The 19,023-nt window shown below is 44.2% G+C and overlaps 1 protein-coding gene across 3 annotated transcripts in view; it reads right to left on the reverse strand.

Annotated features, from left to right (window-relative positions):
* The window catches only part of OTC (ornithine transcarbamylase), a 31,241-nt gene extending 16,480 nt beyond the window's left edge, over nt 1-14,761 (reverse strand). Inside the window, exons 1-5 of one of the 3 annotated variants that reach the window (XM_068916757.1) lie at nt 14,699-14,761; nt 14,507-14,612; nt 10,280-10,418; nt 9,614-9,695; nt 1,795-1,882 (exon numbers count right to left, since the gene is read on the reverse strand). In XM_068916757.1, coding sequence (XP_068772858.1) covers nt 1,795-1,882; nt 9,614-9,695; nt 10,280-10,418; nt 14,507-14,583 — 386 coding nt within the window. In that variant the 5' untranslated portion in view covers nt 14,584-14,612; nt 14,699-14,761. The other 2 variants (XM_009686321.2, XM_009686322.2) reach the window with 2 other exon arrangements.
* Nucleotides 14,762-19,023: the final 4,262 nt, after the last annotated feature.

Raw genomic sequence — 19,023 nt, forward strand, 5'->3', positions numbered from 1 at the left:
TCACCGCTCTGATGTGTCCAGTTCCTTCTCAATTTCAGTTCCCTTTAGCTGGTGCAAATAGCTGATGTTAATCTTTCCACCCTGTTAGGGTGCAGGTCCCATCTCCCAGTATGGCCTCCCATCTCCCCACTGTGGCTTCCCCTGCACCACAGGAAGACACTTTGAGATTAATACCCATTTACATCAATGTGCGGCGTTTACCTCTAATATGACATAGTAAGCTATACACATGTGACTTGAAAAATCCTCCATGTCTTATGCCAACAGAGTTGTAGCAGGTATACATGCGCTCTGAAAATTTTGAATGGCACACTATGATGAAGCTATAGTTGTCCTGCTTAACCTAAGGCAATGTCCCACGTTGTATGAAGAATTTCTTTTGAGGGGATGCGTTTGAATCCACTGGCAGTGTTTGAATTCTGCTGAACTGGCCACGTGGACACAGTGGCCTAACGTACCTCAGATTTGACTGTCAACTCTAAGGTTAGTCTGGACCCTCTGTGGACCCACGAGTTCCCATGACTTTTTGAATTTTATAAACTTAAACTTGTAGTTATTAAATCAAGACAGTGGGGCACACTTTTGCTGAAACATCTAAACACTGTAGTTACAGCTTATTTTGGTATTGGCAATGTTATGCTTCTAGCAGGGAGTGAGATGTAGTATTTTCAAGGCTCAAGAGACTGAAATTTGGCTTGTTACCATCAATATACTTATGTCCTACACTTCAGCAGTGAAAGGCAGGAAAGGAAAATTTCAAATGTTTGAATGCTTGCTGTTTTTCTTACATTTTCTTTGAATATCAGCACAGATTGAATAGCAACATAGTTCTCCATCTCACCCACTAAAGACTATGAAATCTGTAGTAGTCAGCAGAGGGAATGGATCCTCAGCTGGCCAATTGCATATTTCGAATTGAGTTTGAGAAGCTTGACACTGCATGTCTTTCACCAGAACAAAAAGGGCCTTTCAGACACTGCTAACCTTCCAAAAGCTGAGCCTGACTGAGTCAAACTCAGGCCTAGAAAGAGGTACAATACTTTGGCTCAATTAATCTTTAATATATGGAGCTATGAAAAACAGTAAGAGCATCTGCAAAAAATAACCTCATAACCTCATGTGCTGTCTGCTTTCTGCAGGGGCCTGCACAAGAGGCTGGGCATGATCAAGGTTTTCCAGGGCTGCTGGTAAGAGAAGGAAGCCCAGCAGTCCTGACAGTGGGTACTGCAGTGGAGGAGGGCACATGGAATCAGGAACCTGATGCAAAACGTTGGCCCCATTTGGCGCCGACGAAAAGGGAGATTACAGTCGTTTTCATTGCTACCCTATCATTCCGGCAGGCTAAGGTCCACCAGCAGCTGGCATATCTGGGATAAATAAAGCCTTTGCTTTTTGATTTCCAGTGAGCTGTACTTCTAGCTCCACCAGAAGCAACAGAACCAGGATGCTCTAGTCTTGTTTGAGCTATGTGCCGTCATCAGTGGAGCTACACAACTGAGATTTGTAAAACATTTCTGTTTGTGTGAGTTGTCACCCTCATTTACACACCATAAAACCAAATTTGATAAATATATCTCGTGTTGTGAGATGTTTTGGAGAACTAAGATAGACGGAATGATGGCGTTTTGAACTACAGATCCTGTGAGTTGAGCTGCAAACATTAAGAAATTTGGAGTGCCTCCTGACATTTCATGGAAAGAAAACATTAGCTTCTAAAATTATGCAAGAATGGTTTCAGCCTGACTGAACACTTCCTTATACATCTACCGATCAGGAAAATGACATCTTACCAACCTTGCTGTATCTGTGAGACTCTCATTAGTGCCCAGATGTATATCATGTGTTGTAAGGAAGCAAGGATGTCCTCCAAGGAGAGCAAATCCTGCAATGAGGGCAAATAAGAGAAATTATACCCCAGAACCTTATATTTACGACCAAGTTTCAAAATCTTTCTCACATAAAAGATATTTCCAGCAACAAAAGTAAAGCTCAGCAGGGCATGCGAATGTTTCAAATACTTGATGTCAGACTCCACAAAACACAATTAAATGCATTCTAAAATAAAACCTCCCAAGTACGATATCTTTCTACAGTCCTTAGGCATCAGTTCTGATTCCTTTTCAGAGGACCGCTCATTCAGGCTGCAAGGCCTCATATTGCCAAAGGCATTACTATGGCTCCATGTCAAGAGCTAGGTAATCCATTCATCATGCTGAATTTCTACAGCATCTGCTTCAACGTACTTAGCATCACAGAACTAGGAAGGTCCCTCTGAGTCAGTAGGTCTAATTCCATATCATTGCAAGAAGCTATGGGAAAGCCCTGCAAGTATATTCACTCACCTAGATAACCTTAGGCTTCCTTATGCCCTATAACAAACTCAAGAGCTTGGCCACAGTTGACAAAGTGCCTTAAAAATTACAATGTGATAGAGAAGGATCTATCACTGACGCTGCCAGTATCCCTCTGCCCTACAAGAGTAAAGAATTTATAAGGTGAGCCAAGGAACTGGATTAGGCCCACAGAATGAACTCCATTCCTGCACAGGAAATCAGGGAAAGACCCGAGCACCACTTAAGAATATAAAACACTTTCTGGAACGTAAAAGGAGTCTGGAAAGACGTTTGGACAAATGTAAATTTCACCCTAAGTGCAAATCTCAGGTTCTGCCCTGCCTCATCTCTATCATACCACCACTAAAAAGTTATTTTAAGCAACCAGATGACCCAAACAGGGAAAAAAAATGCTTTTTGTCACCAGTGCACAAGTCTCCATGCCTTTGCCTTGTAGAAGCGCGAAGCCTTCCTGTCCTGAGTCTCTGTGTAAAGGCCATAGTGGCCATGTATTGGGCCTCAGGGTTTTTGACTTAGGAATGGTTTAGCCCAGGCATTGCACAGGACACAAGGTTCTGTAACTGAGGAAGTACAAAGCTTTAGGTAACCCTCTAGGACACTTTCTGTATATTGGCGAAGATTTTCCACATGAAAACAATTCACTTCCGGTAGATAAATGGTCAGGGAGATCTTTCCCTGTCTCTAATTTCCACGATGGAGGAAATTTCTAAAGAATCCTGATACGGACAGACCAATCTTGTTGAGACAGCAACATGCAAAGGAGTGGGCCTCTATAGTAACAATGACAAAAATCTAGAAGGAAGCCTATATTATTTTTATTGCTGTGAAGAGAACAGTTGCATACAGCACAGAAGAGCTGAGACCCCTCCTCCTAGCGAAGTGTGATCTCTTGGAGGTGCTAACAAATTCTGGGCCCTTACATACCCCCCCCCCCCCCCAAAAAAAAATAAAAGGAAAAAAAGTTAAAAGATGCTTGGGCTGGTTCTAGCCATTAGATGGCACTGCAAACTTTGCTAGGACTGCAGCTTCAATAGGGCATTTAGTTGATCCCACAGCTACCACTCTTTAAAAATGACTGAAACAGGAACGAACACTGAAACTTTTCATAGATACCACTCTTTAAAAATGACTGAAACAGGAACGAACACTGAAACTTTTCATAGATAAAACCGAGGAACTCAGCTCAGGCTCCAGGCCAGGGCAGGACAGTGGTCCAGCCCTTCATACCGCTCTGTCAGCACACCACAACCAGACCCCAAACACAGAGCACTCCTTATTAAAGTCCATCCCACACAGGCGGCAGGGCTGAGATGAGGTCTGCCACTTCAGATTGATTCAGATAGTCAGATTTTAAAATCGAAAGGATAAAAATAACCTTAGCAAATCACTGCCTTTTGAATGCCCCAATTTCCCTTAACATCAGATTAAAAATAACAATGCTCCAGACCCTACCTGAAGGGCCAATCTCTCCACTATCCAGCCTGCGTATATTCACTTTACTGAAGGGGCCTGATTTTACTTTCTCTTTGTCATCAGTAAGGGTTGCCTCAATTCACCATGACTACAGCCAGACCCAGCAAGTTTTTAGGAAGAAGTACTATTAATTCTGTTATTATTATTTATCATTATAAAAACACTCACTATAAATGTGCTGGCTCACTATAAATGTGCTGGTTGCACTGCCCTCCTTTCTTGATTTTTTTCAGAAGCCTTTTGGTATCAGGCAGGAAATTTTTTTTAGGTTTCCCCAGACACTTTCATCTTCTTTCTGCAGCACAGACACAAACACTATATTTATGAGAATGTGAATATGAGCCGTTGCCTGGACATTACAAGGTTTTTATCTATTCAAGCCTATCTATTCAAGACAGGTTTTTAAGTCAGGACCTCAAGGATGAAAAGTCAACCGTGGTAACTTCTCAGATTTTATGCAGTTATTTTTTCAAAGTCACATATGATTATGCCAGTGATTTATATCAACAAGTTCCACACAATACAACAGCTCTGCACTTCAGGCTTCTAAATGCATACATTTTGGTAGATCCTTCACAGCCCAGGCTCCCATGGACGTGTCCTGTCTTTCTATAAATGATAGCCACGTATGAAAAGAGGAATCAGACCATTTATCCAGAATTGTCAGACATCAGGTAACCCAGTCAGAGCTACCACCTGGATTTTCTGCTCATGAACCAGACATCTGTGCAGGGCCTGAGAACATATTTCCATCCAAAATTTTCCATCTGGAAATACAGGAGCTCTGTACTCCAACTTTGGATATCGCTGCAGAGAAAGAGCCTGCACTTTGATTAGCATTCAGAGGACTAGTAGAAGAACTTCCTGAAGACGTGCAGGCACCTGTTCAGCAAGTAACAAGCACAGGCTTGAGTGCTGTGCTGAAATGGAATATCTAATCCTCTTCTTTATCGCAAGGTGGCCATATTTAAAGCCAAATGCTAACTGCTTATATTTATTTTTGTTGCATCATCTGCAACAAACTTACGCCTCAGGCTGTGGTGCAGTCTTGAGCTGACTTATGCAAAAGCTTTTACTAAGGACATGAGTTCTGGTGGTGATATGAACATGTGGTGAGATCTCCATGCCAATCTGTACCTATTACGTTGGATAAAGGGACCTAAGCGAATCCCCTAGTTCACACACTGGATGCACAGCTATGGGGTTGCCTCTCCGTCACCAGGAGACATACACACCCATCTTCTCAAGCTCAAAGAACAATCCTTCTTTTTTTACATTGCAAGACATCTGGATTTGGATTTCCTGGATTCCTCACTGCCTGCTAGGACTTACAATCTAGAAAGTTGTTATCAGCCTAGACTGATAACAAAGAACCCTTTAGCCAGCAATTACAGGAACAGTTCTCAAGACCAAAACCTAACGGTACTTTTTTAAAGCTACACTTCTAAGTGGATAGTAAGATAGTGGAGTCCTCTTGCCCTCTTTGTAACGTATCTAACTTTGTAACGTAGCTAACTAGTACTAGCCATTCTAACTAAATAACAGACTTTTCATTTCCTGCCATGTAATACGATCATATCAGATGCCATGCAATGATGGTCATCTACCATCATTAGAATACATGAAGTGATGCAACTATTTGTGTCACTGTATGTAGTAGTCTTCAGACATGGACTTCATTTTCCTCTCATCCTAGTGTGAGTTGGCAGTAATACCACTAAAGCCAGTGGCAGTACATCTCTATAAAGGGTATTAGAAACTGGGTCTCCAGTACACAAAGAAAGAAGGTATACAGAGCTTTTCTGCCTGTATTGTTTCCTCTCCATTTCTACCTTGTGACACATTGTCTACATTCAGCATCTGTGAAATGGTTGGATTTATTTCCAATTTTCTCACAAAGAAGTAACTGCCGCTATGTATTTTAAGACTATCAGTAACAACCACCATGTTTTACACCAAAGCTGTAGCAAAAATAGGGCATTCACCTTTATGCCATGCCTGAGAATGTTTATTTTGTAAGTAATATATGACCATGTGGAATACCTTTGTTTTCAAAAATTATGCAAGATTTTACACAAAATGGATTTTGGATTCTGGCTGCAAACAGATGACATATTTTCCATTATAAGAGCACAGATGACCCATTTTCTAATATAATAGTCAATGACAGTAATAAATTTAGCAGGCTCGGCAAAACTGGATTTCACAGAATCACAGAATCACAGAATCACAGAATCGTTTAGGTTGGAAGGGACCTCTGGAGATCATCTCGTCCAACCTCCCTGCTCAAGCAGGGTCACCTAGAGCATATTGCCCAGGATCACATCCAGGCGGGTTTTGAATATCTCCAGCGAAGGAGACTCCACCACCCCTCTGGGCAACCTGTTCCAATGCTCTGTCACCCTCACAGTGAAGAAGTTTTTTCTCAGGTTCAGATGGAACTTCCTGTGGTTCAGTTTCTGCCCATTGCCTCTTGTCCTGTTGCTGGGCACCACGGAGAAGAGGCTGGCCTCATCCTCTTGACACTCCCCCTTCAGATACTTGTACACGTTGATGAGATCCCCTCTCAATCTTCTCTTCTCCAGGCTGAACAGGCCCAGCTCTTGCAGTCTTTCTTCATAGGAGAGATGCTCCAGCCCTCTAATCATCTTGGTAGCCCTCCGCTGGACTCTCTCCAGGAGTGCCATGTCTCTCTTGTACTGGGGAGCCCAGAACTGGACACAGTACTCCAGGTGAGGCCTCACCAGGGCTGAATAGAGGGGCAGGATCACCTCCCTCGACCTGCTGGCAACACTCTGCCTAATGCACCCTAGGATCCCATTGGCCTTCTTGGCCACAAGGGCACACTGCTGGCTCATGTTTAACTTGTTGTCCACCAGCACTCCCAGGTCCTTCTCGGCAGAGCTACTTTCCAACAGGCCAGTCCCCAGCCTGTACTGGTGCATGGGATTATTCCTGCCTAGGTGCAGCACCCTGCACTTGCCTTTGTTGAACTTCAGGAGGTTCCTCTCCGCCCACCTCTCCAGCCTGTCCAGGTCCCTCTGAATGGCAGCACAGTCTTCTGGTGTGTCAGCCACTCCCCCCAGTTTAGTATCATCAGCAAACTTGCTGAGGGTGCACTCTGTCCCTTCCTCCAGGTCATTGATGAATATATTGAACAAGACTGGACCCAGGACTGACCCCTGGGGGACACCACTAGCCACAGGCCTCCAACTTGACTCTGCGCCATTCACCACAACCCTCTGAGCTCGGCCATCCAGCCAGTTCTCAAGCCACCTCACCGTCCACTCATCTAGCCCACACTTCCTGAGCTTACCTAGGAGGATGTGATGGGAGACAGTGTCAAAAGCCTTGCTGAAGTCCAGAAAGACAACATCCACTGCTCTGCCCTCATCTACCCAGCCAGTCATTCTGTCATAGAAGGCTATCAGATTGGTCAAGCATGATTTCCCTTTGGTGAATCCATGCTGACTACTCCTGATCACCTTCTTGTCCTCCAGATGCTTAGTGATGACCTCCAGGATGAGCTGTTCCATCACCTTTCCCGGGATGGATTTGTTTTGCCAATGCACTGTGGAAGTTATCTGTAGGTCTTCATTAAACTTACAAGACTATTACTAGTCTTAAAAATGTAAAAATAATATGAGTTTCAGAAATATTCATTAGGACAGGATTATATTTGTTCAAAAGAGTAAGGCATCAGAGAATTATACTACAAGGATCAGTACATTATTCAGTACAGTTCCAATGCCATCATAATAACAGAATTTAGAGACACAATATGTTAGAAAACACACAAATGTCAACTCTTCTTTTTACACTACATTACAAATTAATGTTTATTTATTTTTCAAATATGGAGTTCTTTAGAGGCATAGGGACAACAGGACTATTGAAAAGACCTTCACCGTGTTAATATATAGCAGTAATCTCCGAGACAGTGCACAGAGCAGATTTTGTAACCAATGCATTCCTAGACTCTACTTTTTAATGAAATACATTGATTTTCATCTAATTGTTCCTGAGTGTTGCAAAGTTTATTCATATCAATCTGATCACCAAAGCCTTGTCCCACTAGTGACCTTTTTCAAGATCTTGAAAGTGCAGCTCTTGGGAAATGCTATTTGAGACGACTCGTGCATTTTGTAAATAAACATTTCAATTTTTCACTGGACATTAGAAAATTGGTATGAAATCAGTTTACTTAGCTCAAAGGAAAGTGTGTGACCCTACATTTGCTTTCAGTTAGAAATTCCAAGGGAGATGTCAAGATGTCACATATCTTAAAATGCAGCTGAAATGTATAGAATATCCATGGCCTGAAAAAAATTTGAGTCTGCCTTCGAAGAAAAGTTTCAGGCTTAAGGGACTTAAGACCCATTAACTTCACACCTTCAGTTAATTCATATAAGTTAAACTGCATTAAACTCCCTTGTGGAAGCTCTTACTCAGAAATAAATGGTCTTTTTTCACTGGAGCTTAATCCTTGGATGAATTTACGTGCATTAACCCCCCTCCTTAAGCTAATTCATTTGAACTTTCCTGAGCGTCTCCCTTCCACAAGCCTTCAAAAGTCAAGGACTAAATAATGCTTCCCTCAGAATATACAAGCAAGAGGGATAAACAGGTTCAGAGGACTCACGATTTCCTGCTCATATACTGGGATGGCAGGCAGTTATAAACTGGCCTAAAAACTCCAGAGTTCAAAGCTGGGCTGGTTTCACAGGGAGGGAAGTCAAGATAAAAACCCATACCTGTCTTGCTTATCTGGAGGCAACAAGTCTATATAGAGACCAGGATCAGCAATCAAAGCACTGCATTGTGACAGAGCACATGAAGGCAAACTCAGAATTGGTTGCAGATGACCTATCTGCATCTTCCGCCCGTTATTTTTACATTCTGGCTACCTTGTAGAGAAACACGAATACTCAGTGTATTTCCTGTCCCCTCACTAGGAAGAAGTCAGTCTAAGGGATGTTGTGTCAATTTAAACGTGCGAAGGGCAAGGTCCTCCTTCTCTGATGAGTAAAAATGTTCCCATAAGACAGACACCAACCCGTAGTGATTCCTGAGGTGTGAAGTTAGAATGTGTAGCAACAAAACACAGGGACAATATTGCTTACACAAAAACACATGAATGATTTATTTCAGTGGTCCCATTGACTTCAGAGCAACTACCTTATAAATAAAGATGTGCTTGTGTTTCAGCATTTGCAGGACTGTATCCTGAAAGAATAATGTTCCAGGGACTGATCTTATTAGACTAATATCCTGGAGTCTCCATCAAGTTATCTTCCCCTGTTGGTAATCATGTTAGGTTTCTTTTTTCCCTAATTTACATCAAGGCATTACTGTGATTCCCAGTCTGAACGCATACTCTGGAATGTGACAACGGTAATGCATAATACATTATAAAGATATTTGTTAGAGCTCGCTCAGGATTAAATTTGAGATGCTTACTAAAATGTATGTTAGGAAAGTTTATCTTGCCAAAATAACTGGGAGCTTACATCAGGAAACTTTACTTCTCCCTGTTATTTTATTTCTGATCTATCTCATTTTGGAACGATCTTGGGGAATTTCAGTGATCAGAGGGATTTGCCTGTGATATTAACAGGCAGGGGGAAACACAATTAGCTGCCATTCTTTTCCCATTTATGGTTTCCAACTTTAGACTTCTTCTGAGTAGAAACTCCAAAATACACAATTATGTAGTGTTTTTCAGTACATACATACATATTCACAGTACTGAGTTTCAAATAAACCTGACCATTGCTCTGACCCACCTGTTTCTGCAGATAGTCTTGTTCTTGTGCTTCTCTTCTCAAAAATCATGGCCAAAGATTTTCCTTGCATCAAAGGCAAATACTGGAAAACAAGAATCAAAGGCATTTCAGTTTTATACTCATTACACACTTCCCAGTGTGAAACACTTCTTTCACATTTTAATCCATCATTAGTTTAATTATAAATTTCTTTACCATAGTTTTGTTCTCCTGTCCTTCAAGTAAGTTACTAGCAATGGGGAAGGTCAGAGAGAAAGAACTAATTCAGAGCAAAAAGCAACTGCATTTTGGGGCTTGATTTGAATTAGCATTCAGGAGAGCTCTTATACTAATTCTGTCCACGTACAGCACAGGAAATTGTCTTCTAGTTCTTACACCATTTAGTGCTGTATGTACACCACATGTGGATGAATGGGGCTAGCCAATAACAATTAGCTGCATAAGGCTGTGTAACCTTTTCATGAGCAAAGTCCTCTGAAGTATCTGAAGAGTAACTCTGAACATTTTACAGGAGGTTCTTTGATTTGCGGTACATGACTTACAGTATTTAAAGGGTTAAGTGATGATGTTTAGGACAAGCCAGCTGAACTGTTGATTATCAATATCTTTCATAACAACCTCTATTTCACCACCTGACTGACCTAAATGACAGTTAAAGCATTTTACCTCTCCTTTGTGCTTTATTCTTTGTTTCAAATCTGAGGCCATCCATAGCAAATACCTCAGTTCATCTGATGTATAATTCAGTAGAGTGAGGAGGTCACGGCCTTTCAGGTGAACATTCATTTGAGCTGGTTGCCCACACCTGCATCAAAAGAGCAACAAAAGTATGCTTTTTGACATTTGGCACTAAATTGTACTCATGCTAAAGCCAATGAGCAAGCAGCTGAAATGTGTTTCATTTGACTCCCCTCATTTGACCCAGCTGGATAAACTTGATGGCCTGCATTGATTAGTTTGAATAATTTTTACTGTCACACAGAAGCAACATGCCACAATTTACTCTATTGATGACCGCAGTAACAGCCTCTCAAACTGTATCATAATCTGTGCATTAGATGTAGTATCTTATGCCTTCTGATATGTGTATGACTTGACTGTGTGCTGTCTAATCAAATCTAAATGCATAAAGCCATTCAGAGCTTAGTGAAATGACTTATGACTAGACTGTATAGCTGTCCTTCAGGGCTACAAAATACGGGGAACTGATCTTAGTGCTCTTTCTCTCTGCTGCCTTTGTGTATAGATAGGACACTTGCCACATCCCACTCTCATGCATATAAAAGATGGCATTTCTACAAATGTGTATGAAATCTCTTGGTCATACCTGGTACTGGGGAATAAGGTAACCAAATTTAAAAAGAGGAAAATAGCCACAGGCCCTGGCCTTTCTCCTGTCACACAAATGACATTCAGAGTCCGTGCAATGTGTTTATTCAGTATGCGCGCAGTGCATCCAGCCAGATGTATGAAAGTGAAAAGCTAGTTTTAGAATCAAGTGAAACTGAATGTTGATAACCTCCCACAGAAGGAGATTTCTGTTAGCTTAGATGATATGTCTTAATGAAACAGTGGAGTTAAAGTCAATATTTCCAGAGGCTTAAGGTTAGTAATGGAGAGTTGAGCCCCTTCCCTGGCACTGTATCTACAGCCCTCTTTAAAATAACACAGCTTGTACTGTACTCTTGCTAAAGTTTGGATGGGTACAAGCTAAACATACCTTCTTAATTAAAGGCCTCAGTTCTGAACTGATCTGGTAGAGCGGAAGTCAAAGAAACACAAATTGGCTGAAAGCAACTTTTTCTTTTATTTCCAAGCAGGCTCCTCTTCAGCTCATCTTTGAGGCCAGGCTCGGTTATGACACCTGCCAATTATCAAGCCTTTGAGCCCATTGCCAGGAAAACTCAGGAAAAAAATGATAATTTCTGTTCATGCTCCAAGTCAATTCTAATGAATCAAAAGCTCAGGTAGTACATAGGCCTATGGTGGCTTCTAGAGATTTTAGCATTTTTCTCAGGTAAACTTAGAAGGATGGACTCTTTTTCCTTTGAATTTTGTGGAATAGGCTCAAACTGAAACCAAATGTGGAAGAACACAGCTCTCAAAGTAATGATACACATTATCGCTGTCCATTTGACATCCCAGCACAAATTGCATGACTTTTCAAAACAAATAGCAGGATTTTTCCTTTACCTGAAAACATTTAAATACTGTATATTTTCCATCTAGACACCTTAAAAGTGCTGTAGCTACACATGATACCACCTCCATGATGAAGACTTTTTTCACAGTGAAAATGCTTATGTGCAACCGCAGAAGCATGGACAAGATTTAAAGAAGTAAAACATGGAATGCAGATGTCTTGGAGATTAATACCACTGGAAGTCAGTATATACTGTCATATATGAGGGCAATGTGCTCCAGAGGTTAGGCTGACTACCAGAGGATTCACCGCTAAGCTAGCATAGAGCACTACAAAGATTCCCATCAATGTACACAATCAGAAGCCAATCTTCACACAGGCCCCAAACTGCTGGAGGGCTGGACCTGACTGCAGCACTAAGTAGAGAAAAGAATTGATTTCTTGCTTTCAAAGTTTAGAGTAATGTTGCGTACGTATTTTCTTACAGCGTCTCTGAAATTTGATTCTTAAGTAAAATACAGTCTAAATTGTATATATGACTTCAGTAATAAATATTTGTCATTAATGCTTAAGGTAATAATGTACATTTCCAAGCCGTAAAGAGTAAGTCTGACACCATGACAATCTTCAATGAGATAATATTACATATTTTGCTATATCTCTTATAATTCTCTCTCCATGCCTGTCTCCATATCTGTCTTCAAATTGAGGTAAACAACCTAGAAAAAGTTAAAAAGCACCCAAACACTCCATTCCGGAATGTGGAAGTGATAGCAAAATATAAGGCTAGCAAAACGATTCCCTGCACTTCTATATTTAATACTCATAGAGTGGAATAGACCTGGCATTTGAAGAAAGGTTGGTCATTCATATGTGTCAGGCAGCTTCCGCCATAGAATGAAAAATAGCCTACCAAGGCAAACTATTGAAATCAGTCCTTGAGAACTCAGGTTTACAGGAGATTTGCTCTAACTTTAATGTGTATATTCTGTAGGAAATGTAGTTTCATAATTGTGTGTTCTTGTTTTCCCCCACCGCCAGAACATAAAAGGATTTGCTACTTTGTCCAGTTTTGGAGAACGAAAAATACTCACCTGTACTGTTTTTGTCTATGCAATTGATTGCTGCTTGGTCACTCTGATGCCCTTCAGTGAATTGTTTCTAGTACTCAGGACTGCTCTTTTCAGTTTCTAATTGCAGCCTATGGTTACTTCAAGGGAGTTACAGCGACTGTCTAATCTGAACCTCCCAAAGAGCAACTTCTGTTCATGACCTCTTGTTTTACTATTTAGCCCTCCTGAGAAGTGTATTGAGAAGCATCCATCTCTGTAACTGCTGCACTGGTAGATAAAATGGCAGTAAAATAGCCTGCCCACAGAGGATGTGGAATTACCAACCCTGGAGATTTTCAAGACTTGGTAAGCAAATCCATAACTGATCTCCTGATCTGCTGTTGTCATGCTGCAACCAGAAAGTTGGACTACAGATCCCTTCCTGACAACATTCCTGTGTTCCCAGGATGATGCTGTTTTATTGCTATGACCTTCAGAAATGTGTTCTCCTCCCTCCCATCCACATCTTCTGAAATAGAGACAGAAGTGGACAAATAAATTCCAGAGAAGGGGCATGAGATAACATACCAAAGTTAAAATGTAACAGGCAGAATAGCAAGGCCAAACAGTTGGTTTATTCCTTTCTGAGTAGGGACAGCAATTACTTTGGAACATGAGCATAGGTTGCTAGATCCCGGGTTATCCTGCAGTATCAACCTTTGTGTGCTTAACTTGTAATATTCAGAGACAGTGATGATAGCTTATGCTAATGATATGATATGAAGTATGAAAACAGAACCCTAAAAGTAACATTCAATTATTACACGGAGAGCCTAGTAAGTTAGCTGACTTTATCCGAAAAACAGGTTTACTGTAGTTGTTTTCCACAATTGCTTTTTTATCATCTGTGTTAACCAGAGAAACTTCCCGCCAATTGCCAGCAGTGGAAACCGAAAATCCACAAAGAAAGTATCACCCAGGCTTCAGGATCACTTTAAAACTGTAGCAACTGAATCACGGAAATTGGAAAACATTTGTTTTCCAATTGATGTGAATGTGGAATTAAGCTTCAAGTCTTTAATTTTAACTTGATTATTGAAATGAGACTTGTCATTAGGAGCGGCTCACCGAAACATTGTGATAGGTACTTTTCTGAAGTCACGGGGAATGGGCAAATCTATGCCACTGAAGAAAGAATCCAAAGTCAGGTTTTCAGGTCTACGTGATTAATTTTGAAGTTCCTATCACATACTGCTCTTCCTGCATGCATCGAGTGTGTATACAGATAAATGAATGCTGAAGTTGAGATTCACCTTGCAGCTTCAGGGAGGGAATTTCCTCCCCAGTACTGGTCTGAACACTTGTCTAAACACAGTAGAATTTCCTATACTTTATTCAGATAGTTATTTATGTTTACAAGTACCTGCAGTGTACACTGAACTCAAGAAGAAACACCTTTTTCATGTGCTGCTAAACCCCACAGAAATAATAAACAAGATTTCACAAATATTAAAAGGAAAATCCTCCGGTCTCACAAAGACTCAGAACTTGCTGCCTCAGAGGGCAAAGGGGGACTAAATAGGCTAACAGAAGCCTTTATCTGAAACACTTACTTGTTCACAGAATTCAAGCGCTTTCATCTCTAGGTTTCTGACTGACTGTCACCAAATGCCAGAGAAATCTAAAGGATAGGCTTACCAAAATTGTCGCACCAGATGCTTGCTGTTCTTCAACACATTTGTAGTACCAAAGAAGTTCCTCAAGTTAAAAAGCATCTTCCTTTTGTATTAGATTTCTCTTAGTCCTGCAAATAAAGTCAAGAGAAATGAGGTCGTAAGAGGCAGGGAATGAGTTGTACTGCTATGCACTGTAGTAGGAAGAACCGACAACCTTATCTTTGATTTTTTCAGTCGGGGCTGGGCCTGGTGAGGGCTGAAACTAAATCTTTTAGTTGGTCAAATTCTACAGATAAGGATTTTTCACAGGGTCCATTGCACAACTCCCAGTTTGTGTGTGTCTGTCTGGGACCATTCTATTACAGCTGTGTCAATATCATTTCTTAGCAATTTCATGCTTGTTAAATACTTGTACAGGAACATGCCCCAGCAGAAAAAGGCAAGAGAAGAATGGGCAATGATCATATTAAAAACAAATTTTGTTGTTGAGGTTTCTTTGGAATAAGCTTTAAATTGTGCTATGCTTGCATTAAGCAGCACTCAGTGAGCCTAGCAATTTAAAATATTATGGCCTGCATACCCCCTTATGTTAAAGCTCTCTGTACATTTGAGTGTTGGTCAATTCCTAAATAATGATGTGATTCCATTTAAAATTTTTATCTTCAGATATTTCTGTCAAGTAAGACTTCATGCTGCACGTGCTATAGGTGCTTTTCAAATACAGCCATGAGTTTCTCATTTCTTCATCTGTACAAAAACATAGTACTTATTTAATTCAGGGTGATGGCAGGAGGCAAAAAATATTTCTCAAAGATGGTGATGTGCTCATACTCTACTGAGAGGATCATAAAATTAAATCACATATAAAAAACTAAAGACTGATGGTCCAAGCAAGACAGCTTGCACTGGGGAAGAACTGCAGGGCGATGGCTGTTGGTTGGGCTTGTTTAGGCAACCCAAGGACAAACTGAGGACCTTGGAAAAAATAATGACTGAGGTGCTTGGAAAACAGCAGTTGCAAGGGGAGACATCAGGCAGGAACAAAAAAGTGATGGAAGAGAGCACGAGGGGAGCAAAAGAGCCAGACGCCTGGGCACACGGGGGAAAGCCCAAGCTAGGGTTGTCCTCCCGGTTGCACTTTCTTCCCAAATGCTGCCCCTGGCACTCAAAACCCTCCACCGAGGACTGCACTCGTGCAGCGAGCGATGCCCAGGAGGGGAGGTGACAAGCCAGGGGAAAGGAGCAGGGGAAAGGCCCCTGGCACCATCACTCAGGCCCGGGCAATGCCATCTCCAGCCATGGCGCCCTGCGAGCCAGGTGAGGCAAGTAGGAGGGAGCAGGCAGAGAGGCAGGGGGGTGTGAGCCCCCACTGCGAGCTCATCCCCGGCCCAGGGACCGCCCGGTCACAGGATCTCACCCAGCCCTGTGCACCTGCTGGCTCCTGCTGAGCAAGTGGGGTGCGAGGTGCCACGAGTCAGGCCAGGGCTGGGCGCTGCTCGCCTGTTCCTCTTGGGGCGGCAGCAGCAGCTCCCAGGGCTCAGTCCTGGAGCCACCTCCTGTCCCTGCCACTTCCCGCTGGGCTGCGGGGGCTACGGGGTGTCCCATGGGGCTGGCATAGGCGGTTAGGGGATGATAGGGCATTTGGGGCACAGGGGAGACGTGTTGCCAGCTCCGCAGGGTCATTCGCTGCTGAGGTGAGAGTCCCACAGGGAGGGGCAAGGCCGTGGCTGGTGGCCTGGGGGGACTGCCGCAACGAAGCCTAGGAGGGGCCCTTGGGCAGCAGCTCCTCAGGGAAGCCATTTTGTGAAGGCCTCCTTCCTCCCCACGTCGGGAGGGACTGACCCGCGACACCTCCCTTTCTCCAGCGGAAGCAGCGCTCGGAGGTGGAGGGGAAAGATGAGGAGGACGAGCATTCTCCAAACCCCTTCCCAGCCCAGCAAGCAGCAGTCACAGCTCCAGTGCTAGCCAGGCTCCCAGGGAAATGGGCAGCAATCAGCCAGGAGCTGCACCAAGAACCTGAGATACCAGGGCAGGTGCAGCTGGAGGGACACTAGCAAGTCCCAGAAAAGCCGAAGAGGCTCTTGAAGGTGTCAGAGCAGTCTGACGACTGAGGTTGGCAGCTTCCAAGACCCAAGGCCGAAGCAAAGGCCAGAATATGAGAAGAAGAGGAGGAGGCAGCACAGGCATGGCTCGTATCCCACATCCTGAGCCGAGACCAGGAGGTGGGGGTGGGCAAACATTTCCTCACGAGGTTTTTAATAAAACTATTTTCCCTTGAGAAGAAGCCCTGAGTGTGGCTTGTCTGTGCTAGGAATGCTCCTGGCAGGGTTGGCTAGTGACTCAGACCCTTGAGGGGAGGCACTTTTCAGGCCCAGCAGCAAGGCAATAGCACTGCAGGTCAGGAGCTTTGCATGGCTTTCCAAATGTGTGTCAGCTTGGGAGAGCCACCAAGCAGAAATCATGGAGTTCATCCTGAGGGGAGTGAGGAAGGAGAGGAGCAATGCACAGACTGTGGACTTCAGGAGAGTGGCCTGTGGCTTCTTCAGGAAACGGGAATCCCATGGGAAGGCAGCTCCGATGGGCAGAGGAGCTCAGGAAAGTTCACAGCCCTTTAAAGGCAGCCTCTTCCACGTACAAGAACAGTCTGTCACAATACTCAGAAAAATAAGCAGACATATGAGGAGCCTGGTATGGCTAAGCAGGGAAGTCCTGCCAGGCATCCAATGCAAAAAGGCATTATCCAGGAGGTGGAAGCAGGGACAGGCTACAAAGGAAAAATATAGAAACATTGCCTAGGTCTATGGGGATGGTGTTGGGAAAGCAAAGCTCACCAGGGGCTGAGACTTGCAAGGGACACCAAAGGACACAGGAAGAGCTTCTCTTGCTCCATCAGTGTTAAATGGCCAAGCAAGGAAAACGTGGGACTGCTACCGAATGGGGCAGGTGATTGAGGGACAAGGCACACAGCTCAGGTTGAGGTACTCAGTGCCAACTTTGCCTTCACCAACAGACTCTCCTAGGCCTCTGCGCTTAAGAGGCAGGGTTTCAGGATGGAGGGAACTACCAGCAGTGGAGGATGGTTGAGTCAGGGACTGCTGGAGAAATCTCAACAAAGGCAAGTCAGGGCGACCCAGCAGGCTGCATCTGAAGATGCTGAGAGGCCAATGTCCTTGACAGGCTCCTCTGCTAACATCTTTGAAAGGTCATGGAGAATGGCAGAGGTCCCTGATGAACGGAGAAACGTAAATGTTGCATCCATCTTTAAAAATGGCCCCATCCTCAAAACAGGCCTCAGTCTAACCCAGGAGGCTACTGATCGCTCAGCCTCACCTCAGTCCCATGGAGTGAGAACACATTGCTGAGCATGTGAAGAATGTGATGGGGAACTGTCAGCATGAGTTTACCAAGGGTAAATCATGACTAACCAGATGGATTGTGTTGCACGATAAAATGTTTGGGTTTTTGGATAAGGGCAGAGCAGTGAATGTCATCTACCTCAACTGCAGTAAGTCTTCTGACATTGTGTCCCACAATTTTTATGTACCCTTTTTAGGTAGAATCTGGATGGGTGTACAACTAGATTGGTAAAAAACGGGATGGATGATGATCAGAGTTATGATGAATAGGTCATACTGTTCCTGGAGGCTGGCAGAAGTGGAGTACTGCAGGGGTCTGTCCCGAAATTTGTCCTGTTTAACATCAGCGGTCTGGAGGAGGCAGTGGAGAGCATTGTCATTAGGTTTGCAGATGATACGATACTGGGGGGGATCAGTCAAGACGTCTGAGCGCACGCCTGCTATTCAGACGGATAGCAGGATGGAGGAATGGGCTGACACAAGCCTTATGAAATTTATCAAAACCAAATGCAAAGTCCTGTACCCGGGAAGGAGGAACTGCTAGCAATGCCAGAGGCTGGCACTGACTGTAGAAAAGGACTCAGGGTTCTCCAACACACATCATGGTGAACATGAGCCAGCAGCATGCCCTGGCAACAAGGGCTAACAGCATCCAGCACTGCATCGTTGGCGGTTCGAGGGAAGTGATTCTTCCCTCTCTATAGCGCCTGTGAGACTGCAGCTGAAGTGCTGTGTCCAACTTTGGGCCCTCAGGATGGGAAAGACACTGACAAAGGGGGCGAGCTCCAGGAGGCCGCAGGAAGGCGGGGAGCAGCAGCCCCCCGAGGAGAGGCCGGGGATGCGGGGCCCGCTCGCTCGGCGGGGCAGGGCAGCACCCGCACCGGCCGAGGGGCCGCCGAGGCGAGGGCTGCGCGGCCCAGGCGCGGCGGGCGGCGGCGGGGAGACACCGGCTGCTCCCGCAGGCTCCAGCCGCGCAGGTTTTTGCCGCGGTCGGACACGCAGCCCAAGGTGGGGCCGAGGCGACCCCACTACCGGCAGGAGCCGCGCTGGAGACCGCCCGCTCCCGCCCGGCCCGGACGTCCGGCTGCCGCTGCCAGCCGCTCCGCCCGCCGGCAGGGGGCGCCGCCGCCGGCCGGCGGACGCTCGAGGCAGCCGGCCGCTCTCTATGGCCGTTGCTAGTGGC

Source organism: Struthio camelus, chromosome 1 (genome assembly GCF_040807025.1).
Source record: "Struthio camelus isolate bStrCam1 chromosome 1, bStrCam1.hap1, whole genome shotgun sequence".
Taxonomy (NCBI): Eukaryota; Metazoa; Chordata; class Aves; order Struthioniformes; family Struthionidae; genus Struthio; species Struthio camelus.